The sequence below is a fragment of the Protomyctophum parallelum genome (assembly GCF_964188405.1).
Source record: "Protomyctophum parallelum genome assembly, chromosome: 22".
Classification (NCBI taxonomy): Eukaryota; Metazoa; Chordata; class Actinopteri; order Myctophiformes; family Myctophidae; genus Protomyctophum; species Protomyctophum parallelum.
In genome coordinates this window covers 10263120-10289017 of record NC_139714.1, presented here as the reverse complement: position 1 = coordinate 10289017, position 25898 = coordinate 10263120, and the positions used below count along the sequence as shown (strand labels likewise).

Here is a 25898-nt window from a genome sequence, read left to right as displayed (position 1 = left end):
GAACAGCAAGATTGCCAGTTCGAACCGGGGCTCCCCCAGAGTTAGTGTCGAAGTGTCCTTGAGCAAGACACACGTGCGTGCGTGCGTGCGTGTGTGCGTGTGTGCGTGCGTACCATAGCCGCCGGCCTGTATGGGGGTTTTGGGTGAAGCGCAGGCGTACAGGCTAAAATCCTCTGTTTGGAATCCGGCCCGGTTCAACGATGGTTCCGATGCGCTGCGGTGGATTTTGGGTAAAGAGCGAGCCAGCAGCTCAATAGACGCCAACAGCTAGTGGGAGAGAGAGAGAGAGAGAGAGAGAGAGAGAGACAAAAAATAAAACAAACACACATACAGACATGGGTCAATGGTCATTGGTCAGAATCATCAGCATTGAACCTTTTCTCCGCAACCAATCATTTGAATCAGTGGTTCTGTGGAGGGACCAAAGATCACAGGAGGTATTTTACAAGCTCACACCGTTGTGAGCTTGTAGATCGGCTTAGATAGGGTTAGCATGTTTGAAAAACACAACATTACACAACATCCCCAAAACATGCAGTAATCCTGGTCTCTAAAACTGCCTGATGGAGGGGAAAGGAACTGGTTGGAATAGCGTGTTCCTTCCACGCGCTACGTCCAACCAGGGAAACTCCAGGTGTAAAGGAGCGACTTGGACACTCATGCATGAAGGAAGCATGAGTTCTAGTACATTGCGCTCCCCAGGTTGGCGGAGGGTGTGTAGAGCCCAGGATCACATTAGATAATTGTCACAGGGGTGAAAAATGGGTTACAAACTCGTGGGATAAACGAATTATTAAAAAACAAACAAACAAACAAAAAACACCACATTGTGTGTGTGTGAGCGTATCTGCACCATCTCCAACCCATACCCCTCAACTCATTTTAAACAAAAAAGAATGGCAAAGTACTATGACCTACATCAAAGTTAGAAATAAATAGAAGTAAATACAAGCAGTATTAAAAGCATGAGCAGGTTGTATATCCGCTCTGAAATCCGCATAGCGGTACTGCACAATGCGTGATCAGTAGTTCTCACACTTCCAAGATTAGGAAAAAAAAGTTAAAAAGCTCACAGTGCGACACGAAGTTAAGCGCTGCTACATCTGCTATTTTTGAATAAGCCAACGCAAAAATCTAAAATGACAGATCTAAAATGACAAGCTCACACTGTAGCTATACTGTGTGACATGTAAAACATAAAACAGGGAAGTCATGTTTGAGGATCAGGTTTTTAATTTGTAGCACTCTGCCGCCATCTGGTGGCAGTTGGCAGTATATCGGTTCTCGTTCACGTCACAACCTCACAGCTTTATGCTAAATCTCTTAAACCTGATCTATTCCTATTAAAATAAACCTGAGTTGCAAGTGTGTATACAGGGTGTATACTTTATTCATATTTGTTTGAGCATGTCTTTATTGTGATGTTGTTCTTCTGTACCTTGGCTTGTACTTCTTTGCCCTGGCTGAATCTGTAACTTGTATCTACAAGTTACAGAATAGCCTACTGCTGTGCAGTCTCTGGCACCTGAATTTCCCCTGGTGGGATCAATAAAGGTATCCATCAATCCAACTCAGTACCATTAGTACCAGACAGTGGCCTTGTGGTTAGAGTGTCCGCCCTGAAACTGGGAGGTTGGGGTTCGATCCCCAGTCAGCTGTTGTGTGGCAATGGAGAGGCGTCGTTAAGGTTATCGATGTCAGCTGTTGTGTGGAAATGGGAGGCATCATTCTTACTTGAGGAAAGAGCGGTCTCTCCTCCCTTTTCTTCTTCAGACAGTCGGCTATCAGCCTCCTCATGGCCTTGGGAGTGTTGCTCCGGACCTTGCTCAGGTCCGGAGCAAGGTATCCTCTTCCCACCATGAAGATGATCTGCAAAGGCACAGAGAACGCAATGTTTTGACCCCACAAAGCACACATACACAACATGTGTCGAAGTCTACTTGAGAATGATTATTATATGATTTTATTCTTAAAAGAAAAACAATGTTGCCTTATCCTTGAGTGCCCGGATCTCCATTTTATTATATTTATTTATTTTATTATTATATTTTGACAGCACATTTTGATTTAGTTTTAGTCATAGTCTTTTAAGTTTTGACTAAAATGATGTTTAGTTTTAGTCACATTTTTGTCATCTGAAATGTTTTAGTTGACTAAATATCCTAAGATTTTTAGCCGGCTAAATATACAGGTGATTTTGGCGACTAAAATGTATGATGATGAATTATTTAAAACTAAGACTAAATATATTATTTCATTGTCATCAGTGGATCATTTGAGTCAACGTAATCAACACTAGCTGCAGGTACCTGGTCTCTGTTGTTGATGTTTGAGTAGGGCAGTGTTCCTGACATCAGCTCGTACAAGACAACACCGAAGGCATAGACGTCAGACTGGAAGCTGTACGGGTTCTTGTCCTGCAGCCGGATTACCTCTGGGGCCTGCGCACGCACACACACACGCACACGCGCACACACACACACACAGACAATTTAAAATACTCGTAATCGTAATTATTTGAGATATTCACAATTATGTTAGTGTAATTGTCATATACATAGTCAAAAGATTGTGGGAAAATAGCTGATCTACAATCTTGGGTAGCGAATGTACTGTGTACTTTTCACTTCAGTTAGTGGAATTCTTGATCACATAAACACTAATATATATATATATATATATATAGTCTAGTTAGCAGTCATAGACATCAAAAAGGGAAAAAACCTTCCAAAGAAGGGACTGCACACTCCAGGGAACAGAGACGGACAACTTACTGCATCAACTTATTTATTAGCACGACGCGTTTCGCCGTGAGCTTCGTCAGGTGCTAATAGCACTTGTAGTACTTGTTGTAAGGATGAAAGTTGTAGGATGAATGGATACAGTAAAAATCAGTAGGAGGTTTTCTTTGGTACAGGCCCAGGTACAGTATGGATATTTCACACAAAAAAAAGAAAAAAAAAGAGAACCTGTGTTCTACTTTTAATCCAGCACAGTGTGCAACCACACTGGTCTAACTATAGTGCACTCACCATCCACAGGATGGAGCCAGAGAGCTGTTCAAACTGGTGCGATCCGCTCCATCGGGACTTCACTGTGGCCAGGCCGAAGTCCCCGATCTTCACCGTCAGGTCCTCGTGGAGGAAAATATCTGGGAGGGGTGCAAGTCAAGGAAACCTCCTTCCCTTCCACTTAACAACTCATTTAGACCTGAGGACGATTCTACAAATGTCTTCTAAATCCTGACAGTTTTCTGAAAAACCTCATGTTTCTATATCAGTGGTTCTCAAACTATTTCATGTCAAGGACCCCCAGAATTATATGTATTTGGCCGCCGACCCCCATCTGAAAATATGTAGTTCCAGGGACACCCCCAGATGCAAAGATTTGAGTTAAAAAATGTTCGCTAATTCTATATATATATACTGTAACAAAGATTTGCGAGACATTTTCACGATCTTTCAAAAATAGCAGACCTACAAGTTATGAGCTTGTAGATCTGCTATTTTTCAACAGCTAAAGCATAACATAATGCTTAAAACACCAAAAGGGCTTCCTGCCCAGAATGGGTTAAACCTTATACAGTTGACCGGAGTCACTCAAGGGTCCATACTTGGTCCACTATTATTTTTTTTTTTTAATGTCTACACTCTACAACAATCTCTTCCTGGATCTATAGCCAATCTACGAGCTTGTAGATTGGATACTTTCCCCACATGTTCTCCTAATGCCCATACAGCCCTACAAAGCCAAAGTGCAGTAACTACAGTTTTTGGACGCACTGACGTATTTGTGTATGCCAAAGTCTGGTCAAATTAGCAATCATGATGTAGGCTGTAGGGGGGATAAACAAATTACCTCAAGAACATTATTTACAATTAGTGCCACTTACAGTATTTGCCGATATCTCATTTGGCTGACAAGTTTAAACACTTTTAACCCATTCTGACCGGGCACCCATTTTGGTGTCGGCATCATGTTATGCTTTAGCTATTGAAAAATAGCAGATCTACAAGCTCATATCGCGCCACCGAGTGGCGCGATACGAGCTTGTAGGTCTGCTATTTTTGAAAAATCGAAGAACGACTGTGACATTTTTAGAATCTGATCTCAGGTCAGAATGGGTTCATCAGACCAGTGTGTGTCCAGTCGGAAACCTCGTATGAATCTGATCTCAGGTCAGAATGGGTTAAAGCCAATATCAGCCACTTTTTAGGCGGGGCCGGGGTCCCTGGATCCCACTTTGAGAACCAATGCTCTACTGGTTGAAGCGAGTCGTTTGTAAAGGATACTGTTGCTCTTCAGATCTCTATGGATGATGGATTTGGCATGAAGGTAACTGGGGAGAAAAGAATGACAAAACGTTAGCAGAACAGCACTTGCATGACGTGATACAACCGTACACCCACACTGACATCTAATGGAAGTGACCATGTTCAGCTAATTAAACTATAGACTGATAGATCATGACTATGTATTAGCTTCTGTGGAAGCCGTGCACGTGTGCATGAGTCGAGTGCCCACTCACTCCATGCCCTGTGCGGTCTGCCGGGCGATGTCTATGAGCTTGATCATCTCGAACTTGGTCTCGATGATGTGCAGGTGGTGGTAGAGGCTGGAGCCCTCACACCACTGGGTCACGATGGCCAGCTGAGGCTTGGTGGTGTAACCCATGAACAGGAGGATGTTCACATGGCGCGTTTTCCTGCCGCGGGACAGAGGGGGTTAAGGTTCCACTTAACCCATTTAGGCGTGAGGACAATTCTACAAATGTCTTGTTCTTGTCAATTCTGACAGTTTTCTGAAAAACCCTATGTTTCTGTGTCAGTGGTTTTCAAACATTTTCATGTCAAGGACCCCCAAAAATATATGTAATTGGCCGCCGACCCCCCCATCTGAAAATATGTTGTTCCAGGAACAAGAAGCAAAGATTTGAGTCAAAAACATTCACTGTGAAAGAATATAATATTCAAAGATTTGAACCACATTTTCACGATTTTTCAAAATGCGCTATGAGCTTGTAGATCTGCTATTTTTCAATAGCTTAAAGCATAATATAATTCTTAAAACACCAAAAGGGGTTCCCGTTCAGAATGGGTTAAACTTTAAAGTGTTTCTATTGCCACAGAATTGTGAGCCCACTGCGTTTGAACTCCTCCAATAAAAAGCATCTGAAACACTTAAAAGGACCACTTCACCCCGTCATCATATGATTTGCCATAACTAATTCTCTTTAAACGACGTAAGGCACCAGTTCTACCGACTCTCTGTGTCTCAGATTTCAAACAAGATTTCAAACTGCAAAAACAATGGTTCCAACTTCCAATTCTTGTTGCTAACTTACCAGTAAGATAATGTTTGTAATTTCTATTAGCTTGGAATCTCCTACCGGCAGGCAGGCCTCTGAACTGTCCGCGGCCCACCAGCGAGACGCAGAGGGAGTAGACGCTAGTGGTGCCATCTTTACTACAGCATTAGTAAAGGAGGACCAATTATATGAAGGTAAGGTTTAAGTCAGGGCAAACACTACTATACTTAGTTTACAGGGGTCCTTAAAACGATAAAACTGCCGCTGTGTTTTCAATCACAACGATGATTGAAAATGCTGTAGTGTGCTTGACAGGTGCAGGATGCGGTGACACGCTGCCAGATAGACCAGCCACGCATGCATAGCACCACTCCTGCTTGGCTGCTTGTTTACGTTGGTTTACATCGATCCGCATGTGGAGTGAGGCCGTCGCATGTTTCATTGTTTCCCTCCCGGTTTGCCCGCTTACACGGAGACAAATTAACATTGATTTTTACAACATAAATCGGCGGTCCCAGAGATAGAAATTCCATTAACCGTAGTAAGCCTGTTGCATATCAAAGTGGGGGTCCTTGAAATTAAAACAGGTTGAGAATCACTGCTAGAGATGAAAAACAAAATCTTCTCTTATGGGGGGTCCTTGGCGTATGTTTTCAAATGGGGGTCCGTGGGCTAGTAATAGGTGTTATTTTGGGGGTCCTTGACATGAAAACATTTGGGAACCACTGCTCTAGCCCATTCTGACCGGGCACCCATTTTGGTGTTGCCATCATGTTATGCTTTAGCTATTGAAAAATAGCAGACCTACAAGCTCGTATCGCGCCACTCGGTGGCGCGATACGAGCTTGTAGGTCTGCTATTTTTGCTATAACGACTGACATTTTTAGAATCTGATCTCAGGTCAGAATGGGTTCATCAGACCAGTGTGTGTCCAGTGGAAAACCTCGTATGAATCTGATCTCAGGTCAAAACGGGGCATAGGGTCCATGTGGTGAAGGATAACGACGGATACCTGAGGACTCCCACTTCATTCTTGAAAGCCTGAAGTTGCTGAGGCGTGGGAGCGGTGACATTCAACATCTTCACCGCCACATCACCTGCGAGAGCATGCATGGAGACAGTCAGGACTACACTCTAGGATCAACTTCACTACACTCTAGGATCAACTTTCACACAAGAGATGTGTGAATGGAATGAATAGAATTAGGGATGTTTTTCCGATCACGTTTTTTTTTCCTCCCGGTCCGATTCCGATCATTTGATTTTTTAGACATGCCGATACCGATCTATCCCGATCCAATCTTTATATTTTTATATAACACTTATGCCATTATCACAATAGCAAATATCCTAATCTATGTCACTCTAGTCTAGTCTGTTGTGTTGCCTTTCAATCATTGAAAGGCAAAATGTGACTATACTTTTATTAGATTGACTGTCAGTGTTTTGTTTTATTTTCTATGAAATGCATGGAATCATAGCCAAAATAATGATGTATTGGTTAATTAGAGTGAATACAATAATGATGTATTGGTTAATTAGAGTGAATACAGTTCTAAGTTAAAACTCTTAACCCATTCTGACCGGGCACCCATTTTGGTGTCGGCATCATGTTATGCTTTAGCTATTTAAAAATAGCAGATCTACAAGCTCATATCGCGCCACCGAGTGGCGCGATACGAGCTTGTAGGTCTGCTATTTTTGAAAAATAGAAGAGCGACTGACATTTTTAGAATCTGATCTCAGGTCAGAATGGGTTCATCAGACCAGTGTGTGTCCGGCGGAAACCTCGTATGAATCTGATCTCAGGTCAGAATGGGTTAAAGAGCATCTCTCTCATTCAGAGAGTACTACAGACACCTATGCCATCATGCATTTCCTTTGTTTTCATCATACTGTGTGTGTCATTCACGCCACTGATTGTGACTATAGTCTTTGTTTGATGATCTCGGACTGGGACCAGAAGGAAAACAACTAGCATAAACACAACAGTTTTTTTTTTTTTTACAAAATCTCACTGCTTATACATCTTTCTTGAGATTTCCATTAGACAATTAAAAATTAAAGATCTTTTCTCCCCGATTCCGATCTTTTGAAAATCATGTGATCGGAGCCGATTTCTGATCAGCCGATCCAACCGGGACAACCCTAAATAGAATGTTAACATGCATACCGTCACCGTCGAATGGAGACCTTGTACTGCATGCCCAAGTCAGGAAATGGAACCAAAAAAAAGCTTGTAGATCAGCTATTTTCACTACTTTTAGCTTGACATGTTTGTACGATTAAGTAGAGCATTATGTGGAAAAAATAAACGTAAAAAGTTGAAATATATACAAGGTTTCTGCCTTGTATTTATTGGGCATCTGAGGTGAGACGTACCGTGCCACTTTCCCTTGTAGACAGTTCCAAAGGAGCCAGAGCCTATCCTCTGGCCCAGTGTGATCTGACCCTCAGGAATCTCCCAGTCGTCACTCGAGTCTCTTCTCCCCAGGCTCTTCTGTTCAAGGGAAAAACCCAGCCAGCATAAATCCCATAATTTTTTGACACACACATACGGGTATTTCGGAATGTACACATGGTTACATTTTATGTGTTTTTTTTTGTCACAGCGCAACATAATGGTGATTGCAAGTTATTTGCAACAACCACCAATGCAGCGAAAAATGAAAACGGGACCGCCACATTTTCTAAACTTTCCGCAATTCTGGCAATAATCACATTCTTTGAGACACACAAAGAATCACGTGACGTTGATCCCCTTCCCCGATTGGCTCATAATGACACGTGTAGTCAGAAGAATACACCTCAGGACAACCAGCACTGACAATCTCGTGATTAAAAACAACGCTCACAATCATATCACGGAGACTTAAATGTATCGTTAACAATGGTCCTTTGTCATACACTGGGATTAATTCACCTTTGCCAAGCTGCAGTTTCGGTACCGGTGTTATTGCAATAATCTTGTAAATAGCATACTTATTTTGGTCACAATAATCATGACATGAGAGTTTCATATTACCGTCCCGTCCCTACTCAACAGTACAGACTTGCAGAGCTCACAATGCGCCACGTTTTTTGAAACGTCAAGCGGACCAATCACCGCGCACCATCTCATTGAAACGTCAAGCGGAACCAATCACCGCTCACCATCTCATTGAAACGTCAAGCGGAACCAATCACCGCGCACCATCTCATTGAAACGTCAAGCGGAACCAATCACCGCGCACCATCTCATTGAAACGTCAAGCGGAACCAATCACCGCGCACCATCTCATTGAAACGTCAAGCAGAACCAATCACCGCGCACCATCTCATTGAAACGTCAAGCGGAACCAATCACCGCGCACCATCTCATTGAAACGTCAAGCGGAACCAATCACCGCGCACCATCTCATTGAAACGTCAAGCGGAACCAATCACCGCGCACCATCTCATTGAAACGTCAAGCAGAACCAATCACCGCGCACCATCTCATTGAAACGTCAAGCAGAACCAATCACCGCTCACCATCTTATTGCGGTCCTCGGACGACGACGACGACTTGCGCTCCCTCTGCGGGCACGGCGACTTCTGGGGCTTCACGCTGGTCATCGACGCAGGAGGCGTGGCCGAAAGGCCCGGCGTGGACCCTGAGAGAGAGAGGGAGTGAAAGATAGAGGGAAAACTTGGGTGTCAGGGTGGGTGTAGTGGGTGTGGGGCGTGTGGTCTGCTGTCTGTGTGGTGTGTCGTAGGGCTGCAACTATCCATTCATTTCTTGCAGTTCATTCTATATTGATTACTTTGTATAATAATTGTGTGCGCGTTTATCGTTTTTGCAATTTCTAGACCAACGAACCGTTAAAACACAAAAAGGTGCAGAAATAGTGAAAATAGCTAGCTAAATCTATACAGGCTCACAATGTGTCGCATCGCAGCGCTTTGTGACCTCGTAGATCGGCTATTTTCACTATAAAAGAAAAAATTCCTATAATTTATGACATGCCCAGAATAGGGATCGATTATTTTATGATTTTATTTAATTTTTTAATTATATTTAGTTGTTATTATCGACTAGTTTGATTAATGGTTGCACCCCTAGTGTGTTGTGAGGTGAGGTCATACACCACATGCAGTGAGGGAGAGGAAGTGTGGGATATGTGATGTGGCGGCACCTGCTTCGATCTGATGCTAGGGCTCTTTTTGGTTCCATCGCAATATTCCAAAACCACCAAATCCATAAGATTTACATTCCGACCGGGATTCGAACCCGCGTCTCCCGCGGGCGAGGGCCGGGATTTCTACTGCCACGAGCCAAGACGTAATGTCCCCGCTTTGAGCTCCAGGCAATACCACTCGTCAACCAGTAGGCGTCCTACCCAATCACAGGAGTCCACCTCCAGCTACCACAGTTGTGTTAGTTATTATTGTAGTGTCGGATTGGCTAAAATACATTTTTTTGTTCAGTAAAGAAAAGGTGCCGGATTGCAGCTTTAAACCGATCAACAAACCGTGAGTCTGTTTAGCGTGGGGCGCCATTTCAGCACACGGGCATAATTACCAGTGTAACCACCTTTAACTCAAACTGGTGTCCCCACCAAATACTGCCAGATATTAGGCTTCTCAGGCAGGGCTATAGCCAGTTCTTTATTCTGAGCTTTGGACAGGCTACTCTACTACACTCTGCTACACAAATCTACCCAAAAGGAACTCATCGAGAGAAACTTGTTATTTCACATCCACAACATGACAGTTGCATTGCGATTGCATTGTTTGTTATAATGACAAAAGTTTCATTAATGATAGATAGCTACTCTGAAGCCCTGATGCGTGCAAGCAGCGGCCTAATCAGTTTGGTCAGCGAGAAATGCAAAACGGACAAACTTGGGTATGTCTGGCGGAATCCGGGGTGGATGGGGCGGTTGAGGGTGGGTTGGGCGCTTGGGGGGGTGGGGGTGTAGAGAGCGTGTGTGAGAGAGCGTGTGAGGTCAGAGTCAAAAAGAGCAAAAACACACAGGCAAATGTGACACAAAGAAAGGGCAGGCAGGTGATCAAGGCCGAAGTTGCGCGCCAGTGTTGCAAGCAAGAAAAAAAAAAGAAGAAAAAAAAAAGGCAGATCTAAAAGGCTCGAAGGGTTGCGACGCAAGCTTTTAGATTTGCCGTTTTTGCATTTAAATCAGGCTTTAGGGTGGTTGAGGTTAGGAGAGAAGGTGGGGGGGGGGTGGGGGGGCGTGGAGGGGACACACCAACACACACCAACACGCACACACGGACACACACACACACACACACACACACAGAGGGCCTAGCTACCTCGGAATACAGGCTCGGGCTCAAAATCAAAGACTATGTCATTGGGGTAGGAGTATAGGAGGGGACTTGAGGTCCGCGTTCGGTGCTTCCTCAAGCAGCGGGCGGGATGGGTCGGGGGGGCTGCAGGGGGGTAAGAGAGAGACAAGACACACAACCATCACCCTGAAGGCCCTGATGTCACAGCTAGCTGCTCCGCTGGGCCGACAGCTCACTCCTCCAGGGGTTTCCCCCCAAACCCCCCCCCCCAAAAAACCAATATCTTGTCCCCAAACATTATGAATTAACTAATTAACCCATTTTGACCTGAGATCCGATTCTAAAAATGTCTTCTACATCCTGACAAGTTTTCTGAAAAAGCTATGTTTCTTTGTCAGTCGTTTTTCAAAAATAGCAGCCAAATAGCACCGAGTGGCGTGCTTACGAGCTTGTAGGTCTGCTATTTTTGAAAACTGTCAGGATTTAGGAGACATCTTTTAGAATTTGATCTCAGGTCAAAATGCGTTAAAGAACCACCATTCTTCTGTGCGTTAGAATCTGGTCTCTGGTCAGAATGGGTTAAACATCTGATCGGTATGTCCCTTCAACAGGGGTCATCAATGTGTCCGTACTAGGCAAGACTTGTCAATGTCTGTGGCAAATCATTGAATAAAAAAATATTTAAACTTTTCATTACAACGTTATGTTATTTTGTACCAGAAATGTGTGATGAAATTACTGACTGTACCGATAGGATGCAGTTATTGAAATCTCAAACACGAAATAGACTGAATCGGAATAGGTAGGACACCGATTTAATTAATGCAGAAATACAATCATTTGTTAAATGTGTAGCACATTGGCATAAAGTTTTACATTTAGGGTCTATGTGTTTCTGGTAACATTATTGACCACTCACTGTGAAAGTATGCAATCAATCAAACTAATTGCGTATGTCCAAATGCCCATCACAAGCTGGCATGGTGATGACCCCTGCCCTTCACTCATCTGAGTCTAAATAATAAGATATGACAACACACACCCCTTTTGTCAATGACTTCACTTACAGCTGTTAGATGCTTTAGCAAAGCCGTATCAAAGGAAAGACGTCAAGGAAAAAATCAAGCCAACGACTGAGCTTCAATTGACTGAAAAAAGCACATCTACAAGCTCACAATGCGTTGCTTCATGGCGTGTTGTGAGCTTGTACGTCGGCTATTTTCAATGGTTTATAGGGGCTTAAAGTGGTTACTGACTTTGTTGTGCTACTTTTAGCTGGGGACCCCCTGGAACCCCCTCAAGGACCCCTGGGGGTCCCCCGGACTGCACCCCACTTTGAGAACCACTGGGTTAGGAGAGATGGAAGCAGGATTAAACAAAAAAGAAAGAAACGGAACTAGCTGAACGTCGAGGGCCGCGGAGGACACAAAAATAAAGAGCAGACAGACAGGACGGTGGGACAACGCCATCGAGTGGGGAAAATGGAGCCGTTTGGACATCGTTCTTACCTCCGTCTGACCTCTGTAAACTTTGATCTCCAATCAAGTCCTGAAAACCAAACAGAGGGAGATTTAACTCATCTACTGACAGTCTCTCTACGGCAGTCTGCAGCCACTGCCAGTGTTTTTGAGCAATCTCAATCAAGACCCACGGAATATTCTGTTCTACGAGTGTCTAAACACCAAATACATCAAAAGAAAGAAGGGAGTCTCTACTTTCATCAGGGGGAAAAAATGCGTTTGGAAATGTTCTGTTCTTTATTTAGTTATTGGCAGTAGAATATCTTGTCCGCCACAAATGCTGTTATGGGAACAGAAAGCAGAGAATTTTGTGACATCTCTAATATACCAAACGCAGAAAGGGAGGAGTACAGGAGTTGCCCGACGGCAACTGTGGGGGTGTGTTCGGGAATCCACACCGGGAATGTGCTCAGTTTATTTCTGTGTGCACTGGGTGGTGACGTCATAGAGCGCGCCGAGTGTGGCTTATTCACAAGCGACCAGTTAAAACAACACACCTTCCTGTAACATTGAAAGCTAATTAGCATGACATTAGCCTACCTGCTGTTGGTCTTCTACACGTTCGTGTGTGTGTAATAATAAAGCTCAGAGGAGCAATTTCGCCCACCGCGGGGGCGCTCGAGACACCGCAGTGCGTAGATTTTTCGAACGACAACACACCGAGTGTACTGAATGAACAAACGACAAGAGGGCACACCAGTGAGGTCAGTGCAGATTTCCGAACACACCCTGTGAGTTTTAAACGCTGGGCAAATAAACAATGTCAACATGTCTGTTGGGGTTCAGATGACATTTACCTTTCACTTTATTTTACTGTCCTTTCATGGTCCAAATTAATAATCACTTGGGTTAATCAAATATTTGATTGATAGATTAAAGGCAAAGTTCACCCCCAAAATTACTTTTTTTCTATCGATTTACTCACCCCATGGAGACTTGAATTCAGAGACACAAAGGCCCTCATTTATCAACCGTGCGTACGCCAAAATATGGGCGCACGCCGAAATTACCGACATTTTCGGCATTTAACATTTCCGGCAAAGCTTGAAATTGAACGTGACAACGTTCAAAACCCACGTCTGCTCGGCAGCTGGCGTAGCTTTGTCCTTGGCCGTTTTTCTGTCGGAGCAGCATTGTTTGACCAGCTGAGAGGCTGTCACAGGCATCTAAACATATATGTATTCACTCCTAAAATGTTTATATAAAAGGTATGTATAATGTATATGGGCTACATAAAAAATAAATAAATAAAAATGTTAAGGAATACATGTGTCATATGAAATTAGTAGGAGATAAAATCGCGCAATTAAAAACAATGTTGCAAGAGATGCTTAAGCCATTTAAACAGTGTTTTGCATGAGCGCATACATGCGAGGATTTGGGCTGTCTGTGCTGAAATATTTCCATGACGGGACGTTGGAGAGTATAGTGCAGCAGCTCAGCTGCGGAGTCCCAACGTGGTATAGCCTACTGTAGCCTAATCTACAGCAGGCCGATGTCTTTCTGGAGTTACGGTATATGTGCAATATAATAAACCCGACGCGTTGCTCGAATGCCAAATGTACCGTGCCAGGCTGCCAGCGCAAGTGGGAACTGCATCGGAGATATAGGTATATTACCCAGCCAGCCCACCACCAGCCACACATGAGGCTATATACGGTTTTGGCTGCACATTCATATAATGACAGTTGACAGCCCGGCCACTGCAGTGACTAACGACTGCGAGGCAATCTAAATAGACTGTCGAACGTGCATGGTCACTTGGTCAGTTGGTCACGGACGGACCACTGTGATAGAGAGAGACAGTTGCTTGCAAATTGCGATATGTGCGTGCGTGCGTGCAGGGGGTGAGGCGGGCAGCAAGGGAAGCGAAGCAAGAGGAGAAACAGACAGCTTTATTTAATGTGTCATGTAAGTGCGTGCGTGCATGACAGCAAGGCAAGCGAGGTGAGAGGGAAACAGACAGGGACCCTGCATAAATTAAATAGCCTACAACTTTATTTAATTCATGCAGGTGTTCGTTCTTTATTTGTTTAACAACACACCAGTTAGTTGGACTTGCAAGTTGCGTGTGCGTGCTGTGAGAGGGGGGTGAGGCGGGCAGCAAGGCACGGGAGAAACCTATTTTTTCATGTAACCATGGTTTCAGGAAACGTATTGCCGTTGTTCATGTCGCAAAAACGAGGGCGAGGCTAGATTTAATAGGGCGTGCCAGATAGATTTCAGCCGTGACATTTATTAACGTCAGAACGAAATTAAGGAAGGATCAGCTGTTTGCGATCACTTTATAAATGCCGTGGCGACGTGGGTGTACTACGAAACCTGCACTCGAATCTGTGGCAGATTTTACACTCGATTGATAAATGAGGGCCAAAGAGTCTCCTTTGTGTCTCCATAGGGAACTATCCCTTTAAGCCCTCAATACTTGACCGTTGACCTTGTACTTGGCCTGCACTTTTTCCTCCTCCTCACAAACCCTCAAAAACAACAGACCTACAAGCTCACAAGCTTGTGAGTTCTACATACATCTGTTTTCCACTGATGCTAACCTCAGAATAGGGATTCTAGGGTTCAAGTGGTTAAAGGGGCACTTCACCCCTTTTGCAACCACATCTTATTTTAATGATGTTTGGGAGACAAGAAACACTTCCCTGGGGTTTGTATGTGGGTAATACGTGTTTATAGTGTCTGTGATGTCAGTCATGTACAGTGGACACTGGTCTCACTGCTGGATTACTACAATTACCATAACGCACTCACCCCACCTTGTGGATAGGGGGAGGGCTGTCTTACTGAGACAACATGTAGTCCAGGAAGGAAGTGAGACCAGTGTCCGTGACATCACAGAGACTTTGAAATACTAACATATCTAAAAACACATAAAAAACCCCAGGAAAGTGTTTCTTGTCTCCCAAACATCATTAAAATAAGATCTGGTTGCAAAGGGGGTGAAGTGGCCCTTTAATGCAGAATACAAGTTCCAATCACACAAAGATTGCGCCCAGGGGTCCCGGAAGCCCACGTTGAAGACCCACGACATGCATGACAGACTCACATCAATGTTAACAGGCTCAATGGTGTTGATATGGACGTTGGGGGCCGAGGACGAGCGGTCCCGCTGGCCAAACTGGTTGCGGTGGTCCTCCTCGCCGCCACCGGGACGGAACCCCTGGGGGATGGGAATGGACTTGGACGGGGACACAGTGGCATGGCACAGGGACCTGTTGCGGGGAAGAGACGAGACGGCTCACGTTGGGAGAACGGTGTGAGGACGGAAGAGACTCAACACTGAAATACGCAGGATTCACGCACCTTCAAAAAGCCCCCCCACCCACAAAACACCAACGTTATAGAGTGGCAAAGTGTGTACTCACAGAAGACGCAAATAAGATGGAAATAGGACATCTCTTTTAAAGTGGGTTCAAGGGATATTTTTGAGGGGCGACAGCACTACAGACTGTGCCACCAAAAGCTCTAAATTCTGAGTAATCATTGCTGTATAGTGTTTGTTGTTCAGCTGGGTCATCAATTTCATCACATCAGGAGACCAATTTATCAGCTTCCACGTTAGACCTTTATTGTACCAATTAAAAATTTGCCCTCTCATTTTTTGCTTTCATCACTTTTTCACAATTTCACTTGTTTATCCTGTAACTGCGACTAACTCAACATCCAGGGACCAGATCCCGATGCGTCTCCAATATTGCAGGTTTCTATGGACCGTTATTATGGGGCCCCGGCTGCAGATCAAGTGTGATTGCGGACCAGGCCTGACACTTTAACCCATTCTGAGCTGAGATCAGATTCATACCAGGTTTCCACTGGACACACACTGGTCTGATTAAACCCATTCTGACCTGAGATCAGATTCTAAAAAATGTCAGTCGTTCTTCGATTTTTCAAAAATAGCAGACCTACAAGCTCGTATCGCGCCACTCGGTGGCGCGATATGAGCTTGTAGATCTGCTATTTTTCAATAGCTAAAGCATAACATGATGCTGACACCAAAATGGGTGCCCGGTCAGAATGGGTTAATAAAATTGAATCGAATTGTTCAGATTAGGGCTGGGCGATATGACAAAATCTCATATCACGATATAGAATTTATTTTATCACGATAACGATATACTCACGATATAGCATATTTTTTACGATACCTATTTTTTTATCTAAAAGAATTGATTTTTGTTCAGGTCGAGTACTTTACTGTACTTGGGCTGTACTGTACTGTACTGTACTGTACTGTACTGTACTGTACTGTACTGTACTGTACTGTACAAGCTCTCCTCCCTGGCCTCTGTCTGTGTTAGGCTGCACAACAGTGACACTTGGTGGTGACAATAGTTATGCTATTTCCGTGCTCGGATACAGGGACAGGGACACACATAGCTGTCTATAATGGTTGCACCACTCAAAAAACAATTAAATTCACATTATCCAGTCTACTTATATGAATATAATACTGATGCCCTTCCCATGCACAGACAGGCCCAAAGCAAGTACAAAAATATTACAAAATAAAATGTATATAATAATAATTAGAGGCTGAACTCAATTGTTCAGCCTCTGTAGACATTTTTAAAGCACAGCTCAAGACCCACTTCTACAACATTGCTTTTAATTGATCTTTTATTTTTTGTTATTCATGTCCTCACTGTATTGCATCACTGCTTGTTTTTTAATGTCGTTGCCTTGCTTTTCTTTTTTTCTCCATTGCTCTGTAAAGCACTTTGAGAGCTGCATTTCATGTCATGAAAGGTGCTATACAAATAAAGTTTTATTAGTATTATTAATAATAATTATTATTATGACAATTAAAAAGAAAAAAAGAAAGAAATAAGACGTTGCCATTCAGACACAGAAGTACAGGCCTGTGTCTGCATTAAATTGGCTTAAGGAAAAAATAAATATCTCATGTCACAGTTTGTCACTACAGTTGTTTCAGTTCATTTAAGCTCTGTATAGGGAATCAACATGTTCTGTTGTAGTTATAGTTTAGTTTGTTAAAGACGTTGGGCAGCTTAACGATGTTTAATTGACTACAGGCGATAGAGTGAGAGAGAGTGAGAGAGAACGCGATCTTGTCGTCAACTCTCCATGCCCAGCTGTGGGCATCGTCTGCGACGAGTGGGGCTTTTTCTTTTCCTTTTTTTTTGATGATCACAACAAAGTCAGCGTCTTGTGTTGTTGTTGTAAGCTGTTGCTGAATTAAGGACTTTTCAAATGGAATAATTTATTTGGAACAATAAAACAAGACAGACACGCAGCAGGAGGACTTCACAGGTAAGAGGAACGTCTTCGTCTTGGAAGAAGTTTGCAGTGCACCCGACGACGGACAAGCTTATTGTTCAACTGTGTAAAACATGCGTGGCTCACGCAATTTATCAATTTGACCCAACATGAAACCTGCATTTATAACAGTGAATGACCGGTTACTTTAGGGCGCGTTCGGAAATAGCGCACTAGGCGCACTGTGCAATGCAACCTGATAGATGAGTTCGCTCCGGTGTGGTATTTCCGAACGTGCCCCTTACACCGCTCTGAATCTCGTCAGCCATCATCTCCCTTCATGTAATCAAAACCACTTCCATATCCATACAATGGAAGACGTTGCCCCTCTTTTAGGTGCAAGCACCACCTCGGCTTGTGTTGTGGTCGTGTTGGCCTTAGAGTATATAATAGAGAAGACATCCGAAAGGTGTTGGCTCACTGTTTTCAGTGCGTGCGGTGGGCTGCTGGGCATGCCGTATATAAGCGCTGTGACGTAAAATACTGCCGTAAAGCGAAACGGCGATATAAGCGATATAGCTTTTTTTTCGTGATAGACATTTTCTATCGAAAATACGATATATATCGTCATATCGCCCAGCCCTAGTTCAGATGAAATTGGTACCTCAACCGGTTATTCTGATACATACACATACAGTACAGTCAGAATACAGAGCTATTTTAACCAAACAAACGGATATACATCACTTAATACACACCCCTCAGATCAAATAATAGCATAATATAAGCTCAAATGACGACGCACGGGTGATTCTGTGATGGCTGCTAAAGGCCTACTGCACTAGTGTGGCCAGGAGGACTCACCCAGAGGAATCGGACGGAGGCATCGAGGGGCAGACCTCGGACACGGGGGTGGTGCCTTCAGAGGACATCTCCTCCTGGGTGAGCGGGTGGTGCTCAAAGAACTTGGACACCAGCAACAAGCTGCAGCAGATTAGACATTGACACAACGCTAAAGAACTTGGGACACCAGCAACAAGCTGCAGCAGATTAGACATTGACACAACGCTGTGTCTCTCCGGCAATCCAGAAGTCAGGACACGTCGATGGAAGAGTACAAAGTAGGGCTGGCCAATATTGCTGTTCACACTTGTTCACACTGGCAGACAGCTAACAGCCTACCATTCATTTTCAATGGAAGAATGAAGATACAAAGCGACGCCCGGCATTTGTGGCTGCTACAAACTATTTCCACTCACAATTTCTCTCCACACAACTCCTGCTTTTAAGGGGAGGACGGAGGACTAATTACTTCTGTCCGCTAGTTTTGTGTTCCCAGGCTTCATATTTTACTCGTTGGACACATACTTGATGTCAAGGAGTGTGTCGATCGATCAGCACTTCCACAAAGACTCGGCGACAGATACGCCGCGTCGCTTTGTATCTTTTGTAGTTTCCCCGTTGCGCTCGGCTCTACAAACGCATGCAACCAAGTGTAAAATCAGCCATTACAATTCCATCAAGGCCTTTTTGGTCGTCGACCAAAAATGATTACTCGACACTAGACATTTCAGATGACTAAAACATGACTAAAACTAAATACATTTTGATTCAAAAGACCAGGACTAAACAAAATCTAAATTTCCTGTCAAAAACAACACCGTTTCTCTCAAACTGCGACGTCACGTGTATGTCCTATTGCATTGTGGGGGGACGGGGGACGTACTCCAGCTGGTCGTAGTTGACACACATGAGGGGAACCTCGGTGCTGCAGCGCTGGTGGAACTTGTAGCCACACGTCTGGCAGCGGAAGCCCTGGAACAGAAGCTTCCGACAGAAGTCACAGAAGGCCAGGGTGAAGAAAGTCTTCCTCACCTACCGAAAATAAAACACAGAGACACAGAGACACAGAGAGAGAGAGAGAGAGAGAGAGACTTTTTCAGTTCTGTAAGTCAAGGTAAAGTTTAATTGTGAAGCGCCTTTCAAAACAAATGATGTACATACGAAACAATACAATACGAGAAAATATTAAAAGAAAAGGATGAAACAAAACATAAAATAAGCTTTATGAAGGTATCAACTGACTGCGTTTTGTCTTAATGCGAGTGGAAGGACATTCTACAGAGTGGTGGCTTTGTCCGATGACCGTCCTAAGCAGTCTCACATTGTTCTTAGGGGACATGCTAGTTAGATAGGAAGGGGCCAAACCACAAAGTGACCCCAGAGTGTAAAAATAAATGGTAGGCCTACCAAATGTTATATCATATTATACATGCATACCATTATGCACCTTGGTACATACAGAACACAGAATGCTTCTACAGATACATATTCTGTTGGACCGTCTTGTCTTTTAAATTACACAACATTTTATCAACATGTATTCATCTACTGTACGTGTGTATATAATACTGAATAATGGATTCATGTATTCATTATATTATATATTATATTATATAGTAGCCTACATTTTATTTGTGTTAAAAAGTAATCCAACCCAATTCCTTATTCTCAAATCGGATTTGAACAAGCCACAACCTGACATGACCGCAGTGTACAGTGGTTTATGGCAGACGCTTCTGCCAGTGTTGTGAGAGATTGTATTGTGGATTTGTGTATAATTTCGGTGCCCGACATACTCAACATGCTTGTAGATCTGCTATTTTCAAATGACTGAATTCAGTCGTGGCGACGGAGAACTTCAATCCAAGAGAAAGGAGGCAATATGTGTCGTCGTCGTCGTCGTTGTTTAATAGACGATAACCGCCATACTTACAAAGTTGTGTGTGGTCAGAGGAACGTTTTCCAACACTTCCACATGTAGCTCCTCTCCTGTGAGCCACGAGATGTCTGTGTCCCAGCCAATGGGCTTCTTATCTCTGAAACAGGAAGCAGAGGGTATTCGTTTTTTTGGCCCGTTGCATTTTACGCCCCTCTCACCGCCCAGCCCGTAGGACTACATGCAGTGACACATATCGCCCTCCCCTCTCACCGCCCAGCCCGTAGGACTACATGCAGTGACACATATCGCCCTCCCCTCTCAGCCCGTAGGACTACATGCAGTGACACATATCGCCCTCCCCTCTCACCACCCAGCCCGTAGGACTACATGCAGTGACACATATCGCCCTCCCCTCTCAGCCCGTAGGACTACATGCAGTGACACATATCGCCCTCCCCTCTCACCGCCCAGCCCGTAGGACTACATGCAGTGACACATATCGCCCTCCCCTCTCACCACCCAGCCCGTAGGACTACATGCAGTGACACATATCGCCCTCCCCTCTCAGCCCGTAGGACTACATGCAGTGACACATATCGCCCTCCCCTCTCACCACCCAGCCCGTAGGACTACATGCAGTGACACATATCGCCCTCCCCTCTCACCACCCAGCCCGTAGGACTACATGCAGTGACACATATCGCCCTCCCCTCTCACCACCCAGCCCGTAGGACTACACTGAAACTAGAATAAAACTAAAAAACTGCCCATGTCCTAATGTGCGATTTGTGAAACAGTGTGAAAGGAGCCCTTCACACTAGCTCCGTTTCCTAGACAATTAACACAATATGCAAAGTAAGGACGTTTAAGTAACATTGTTCCTGCTGTTCTACCAGGTCTACCAGCCTACCAGGTAAAGAAATCAGATTGACGATTTGGCTTTTATGAAAAACATCCGAGACCATTAAGGTTTTATGGAAGATGCTTCTGAACATGCTGCCATTTTGACCACTTCAAATCCTCAAAATCTTAAAACACTTACTGAAAGTATTAGCGAAAAAAGAAATGAAAAGAAAAGATCTACAAGCTCTCAATGCTTAGAGCATTGAGAGCTTGTAGATGTAAGCATTGAGAGCTTGTAGATCTTTTCTTTTGCTGCGCAAAATATGCACATGATTGAAATCAGTCGCGGTAACAGGAGAACTTTAACCCATTCTGGACGTCGGGAACCCGTTTTGGTGTTTTAACTAAGCATTATATTATACTTTCGCTATTGAAAAATAGCAGATCTACAAGCTCGTAGCGCGCCACCGAGTGGCGCGCTACGAGCTTGTAGGTCTGCTATTTATTTTTTTTATATCGTGAAAATGTGGCACAAATCTTTGAATATATATTCTTTCAGAAGACTTTCGACGTCAGGCCTAAACGGGTGTATATGTTCTATTCGTGCTGTGACTAATCCGAAAGGGCCTTACGTACCCGTCCTGTATCCTATAGACGGCACAACATTCTGGGATGAGACCCCGCATCATTAGGGCTTTCTTCAGCGAGTCCCGTACAGTCATCCCACAGCGGGCGGGGACCTGGAACACAACAGAGGGTCACAGTCAGCCAAGTGACACATGGATTCTTTTTTAGGTCAAGTCCTAATATGCGATTTGTTAAAAAACAGTATGAAAAGGAAAACATGCATACGGCCCAGTGCCACCCATCTGGCCCCTTATAGCACCGTAATGATGTTTGGAGAGACGAGAAACACTTTCCTAGGGGTTTTTTATGTGGGGTAATATGTGTTTTTAATAGATATTTTAGTATTTCAAAGTGTCCATGATGTCATGGACACTGGGCTCACTTTCTTCCTAGACTACATGTTGTCTCGGGTAAGACAGCCCTCCCCCCTATCCACAAGGAGGAGCAGTGGACCAAAGTATTATGGGAATTGTAGTCCAGGAAGGACGCGAGCCCAGTGTCCATGACATCATGGATGTACACTTTGAAATACTAAAATATCTGAAAACTCATATTACCCCACATAAAAACCCCAGGAAAGTGTTTGGAGAGATTGTTTGTTGTATTATATGCTTTGGGAAGCTTTTGCTGAATCATCTTTTCATCAAATGGAGTATTTGCCCTACTAAAAAAGGTGAAAGAAAATGCCCTGGAGTGGCAATCAGTCCTCCTTGGAGGTCTTGGGTCTTATTTTATTACGATTACTTATTATAAATAAGTAAATCGTTTTTTTTTTTCCCTGTAAAGTCGCTTGTAAATATTGGTAGTTGCGGGTTGCACAGAAGTAGTTTATATAGAATCACACAATCACTTTAACCACTTTATCCATTTATACGTTGGCTATTCAAAAAGGACAGATGCAGAGCGCATCACTTGCCGCCGGCGCTGCCTGCGAGCTCACATATCTTCCATTTCTGAAAATATAAATTTTAAATTAACCCGTTCTGACCGGGCACCCATTTTGGTGTTGGCATCATGTTATGCTTTAGCTATTGAAAAATAGCAGATCTACAAGCTCATATCGCGCCACCGAGTGGCGCGATACGAGCTTGTAGGTCTGCTATTTTTGAAAAATCGAAGACCAGTGTGTGTCCAGTGGAAACCTCGTATGAATCTGATCTCAGGTCAGAATGGGTTAAATAAAATGTTCCCTGGCACAAGACCTTTTCAGATGGGGGTCCACACAGCCAATAACAATAACAATTTGGGGGTCCTTGACATGAAAAGGTTAGATTTTAGTCGTAGTCTCTTGTATAGTTTGTCACATTTTAGTGACCCGGAATGTTTTAGTCACTAAATATCATACGATTTTAGTCGCCTAAATCTAGTTGATTTAGCTGAACAAAATTAATTTTAGCGGGCCTTGATGCTGTTGTAATGACTGTTTTTTTTTCACTTGCTGAAAACAGCTTATCTACAAGCTCACAACGCATCGCAGCCAATATTGTCAATATATTTAGTCTTAGTTTTAGTCATCGTAGCTTAGTTTTTATTTAGTTTCCATTTAGTTTTCCTCAGTTTTAGTCGACGAAATCAACACTGCTTGGCAGGCCTGCTCGTATGAAAAGCTTTCCGTCTGCAAGGCGACAGTGTCCCGCTGTGCAGCTAATCAAAGTAAAGGGGGTCACCTACATTCGCTCCCTCATTTCCCCTTGGTCTCACACTGCGCGCCAATCTGTTGGGAGAGTCAGACTCTTGGAACACAGACCTTTGTCAGAAATAGGCCCTTCTCCACACAGTTGTGGAAAAGTAACTACAATACATCTACTCGAGTACCCTTTTTGATGTACCGCTTACTTTGACCCCATTTGTTATACATTTACTCCACTGTGAGTTACTTTGTCGTTATAGATTATTACAAAACATACATTCAACAGGTTAATGTTTTATACTATCTATCTATTCGGAAATAGACGATCTGCAAGCTCACAATGTGTCGCATTGCAACACATACAGCTAGAATCCTCGATCGGCTATTTTCCAAAGATTTTGCCTTTTTTTATGTAGTACTTTTACTTTGGTATTGCAAGTAGGCTACTTATATACGTGTTACTATATTACTTAGATATTTTGGGGGGATTTTCTGCCTTGGAGAGTATACAGTAGAGTGACAGTAAACACAGAGAGAGAGAGACGGGGAGTGAATCGAACCTTCGACCCCCTGCCAGGCTACATTATAGAGCCTACATGTGTGCCATAACCACTATTGGGCTTACCACCGGAAGCACATTTTACCCCAATACTTTACTACAATACAGAAATACAGGCCTTTTTTTGCAAAGTATTTCAAAGATTATTTCTATATTGTGTATTGCTACTTTGACTTAAGAAAGAAATCCTCCCATGTACACACATGTCATACAAGGCTGGCATCCATGTGCCTCCATGATTAAAGTCCTGCGGCAAGGACTCCTCGAGTCATTTGTTTAAGACGCACCTTAACCCATTCTGGACGGGAACCCCTTTTGGCGTTTTAAGCATTATGTTATGCGTTAGCTATTGAAAAATAGCAGATCTACAAGCTCATGGTGCGGCACAAATTTGTAGATCTGCTAAAAAAAATTTAAACCATGAAAATGTGGCACAAATCTTGGAATATTTGGAACCCACTGATCGAGGGTAGCTACTGGGACGTAAATCGGGATTTGATCAAGCCCGGCTGGGTCGCCTGAGTGAGGGGTATGATGTAGCCTGGTGAAACCACTCCCCCTGCTGGACAACATTTGCATTCTGCCAGCAGGGAGAGTCTGGGAACAGAGTTCTCCCAGTCTCCCAGTGTGGCCTTGCTCATTCCCTGATGGACTGATCGAGGGCAGCTACTGGGACGTAAATCGGGATTTGATCAACCCCGGCAGTGTCGCCTGAGTGAGGGGTATGATGTCGGTAGACCCGAAACCCCGTTGACCTCAGGAAACATCACTGAGGATACGTCCCAGGTGCATCCATGCGATGGTTTTTTTTCAGTTATAGCTTTCAGAGCGAACGTTTTTAACTCAAATCTTTGCTTCTGGGGTGGGGGGGGGGGTCCCTGGAACAACATATTTTCAGATGGCGGCCGGTGGCCATTTACATATATTTTTGGGGGTCCTTGACTATGTTGGTACCACCAACATAGAAACATGGGATTTTCAGAAAACGGTCAGGACATTTTTAGAATCGTCGTCAAGTCTAAATGGGTTAAGTTAATGTAGTGTGGAACACGTGGAAGATGAACATGACATTTCCCTAGGCCTAGGGAAGACACGATGCCAGGCTCAGCTGACAACTGACAGGGTGCTTCCAAGTAGACACAAAACAAGGCCTTATGTTACTTTTTAATTAACCCATTCTGACCTGAGATCAGATTCATACGAGGTTTCCGCCGGACACACACTGGTCTGATTAACCCATTCTGACCTGAGATCAGATTAAAAAAATGTCAGTCGTTCTTCGATTTTTCTAAAATAGCAGACCTACAAGCTCGTATCGCGCCACTCGGTGGCGCGATATGAGCTTGTAGATCTGCTATTTTTCAATAGCTAAAGCATAACATGATGCCAACACCAAAATGGGTGCCCGGTCAGAATGGGTTAATAAGGTGCGTTTCAGCGTCAAGTCTTCCTCAGCATGTATAATAAATAATAATAATAAAAGCTTGAATTTATATAGCGCCTTTCATGAACCCAAGGATGCTTTACATCAAAAACAATGAACGACGAACAACCAAACTATTTGCCATAAGCCTGAGAGAATGGGTGTCTTTTCAAGGCAGAGTCCAGAGTTGGGACTGGGAGTATGTTTGAACCCCAAAGGTTCGCTTGAGGAAGGCTTGATGCCGAAACCAGTCAGTGTATGCCTTATTAATGAAAAAAGTACCATAAGGACTTCGGAGTGGTGCTGGCTATTCTTTGTTCCATTTCGTTCTTTTTTTGATATCATTTTTATCCCACGATTTTGTAGCCCCTTTTTCACCCCTGTGTCAATTATCTAATGTGATCCTGAACTCTACACACCCTCCGCCAAACTAGTTCCCATAATATGGGGGACATGGGGAGAGCCACGGACTTGGACTCATGCTTAATTTATTTATATTTGACATTTTGTACGACATCGGTATCGGCAATTACGCAGCCGAGTCGAGTAGTGTTTCTTTGTACAGGGTGTGTATCTGTGTAACTGTGGATCCCCCTCAAGGAACTATGATGAACCCTGGTGCAATTTCAGACCCACTGGTGTAGTTGAGTCATTCCAGTGAGCCAACATACACAACATCAGCACCCTGACTCTGTTTGACCAGAATGTAACAGAGCCTTCATCTCTATATATACACACATTTGAGAGAATGAGCGCACATTTGTGT

The 25898-nt window shown here is 43.8% G+C and overlaps 1 protein-coding gene across 3 annotated transcripts in view; it reads right to left on the bottom strand.

Moving 5' to 3' along the window:
- braf (B-Raf proto-oncogene, serine/threonine kinase) overlaps positions 1 to 25898 on the bottom strand; it is a gene marked incomplete at its 5' end in the record, with an annotated part of 47743 nt that overhangs the window by 2526 nt on the left and 19319 nt on the right. For 2 of the 3 annotated variants that reach the window (XM_083757794.1, XM_083757793.1), the window contains 16 exons: positions 114 to 267; positions 1735 to 1869; positions 2310 to 2441; positions 3033 to 3151; positions 4293 to 4339; positions 4529 to 4705; positions 6321 to 6405; positions 7691 to 7808; positions 8822 to 8943; positions 10604 to 10723; positions 12088 to 12127; positions 15155 to 15320; positions 18193 to 18312; positions 19055 to 19203; positions 20105 to 20207; positions 21530 to 21633. In XM_083757794.1, coding sequence (XP_083613920.1) covers positions 114 to 267; positions 1735 to 1869; positions 2310 to 2441; positions 3033 to 3151; positions 4293 to 4339; positions 4529 to 4705; positions 6321 to 6405; positions 7691 to 7808; positions 8822 to 8943; positions 10604 to 10723; positions 12088 to 12127; positions 15155 to 15320; positions 18193 to 18312; positions 19055 to 19203; positions 20105 to 20207; positions 21530 to 21633 — 1891 coding nt within the window. The remainder of the gene's footprint in view (positions 1 to 113; positions 268 to 1734; positions 1870 to 2309; positions 2442 to 3032; positions 3152 to 4292; positions 4340 to 4528; positions 4706 to 6320; positions 6406 to 7690; positions 7809 to 8821; positions 8944 to 10603; positions 10724 to 12087; positions 12128 to 15154; positions 15321 to 18192; positions 18313 to 19054; positions 19204 to 20104; positions 20208 to 21529; positions 21634 to 25898) is intronic. The other variant, XM_083757792.1, reaches the window with a different exon arrangement.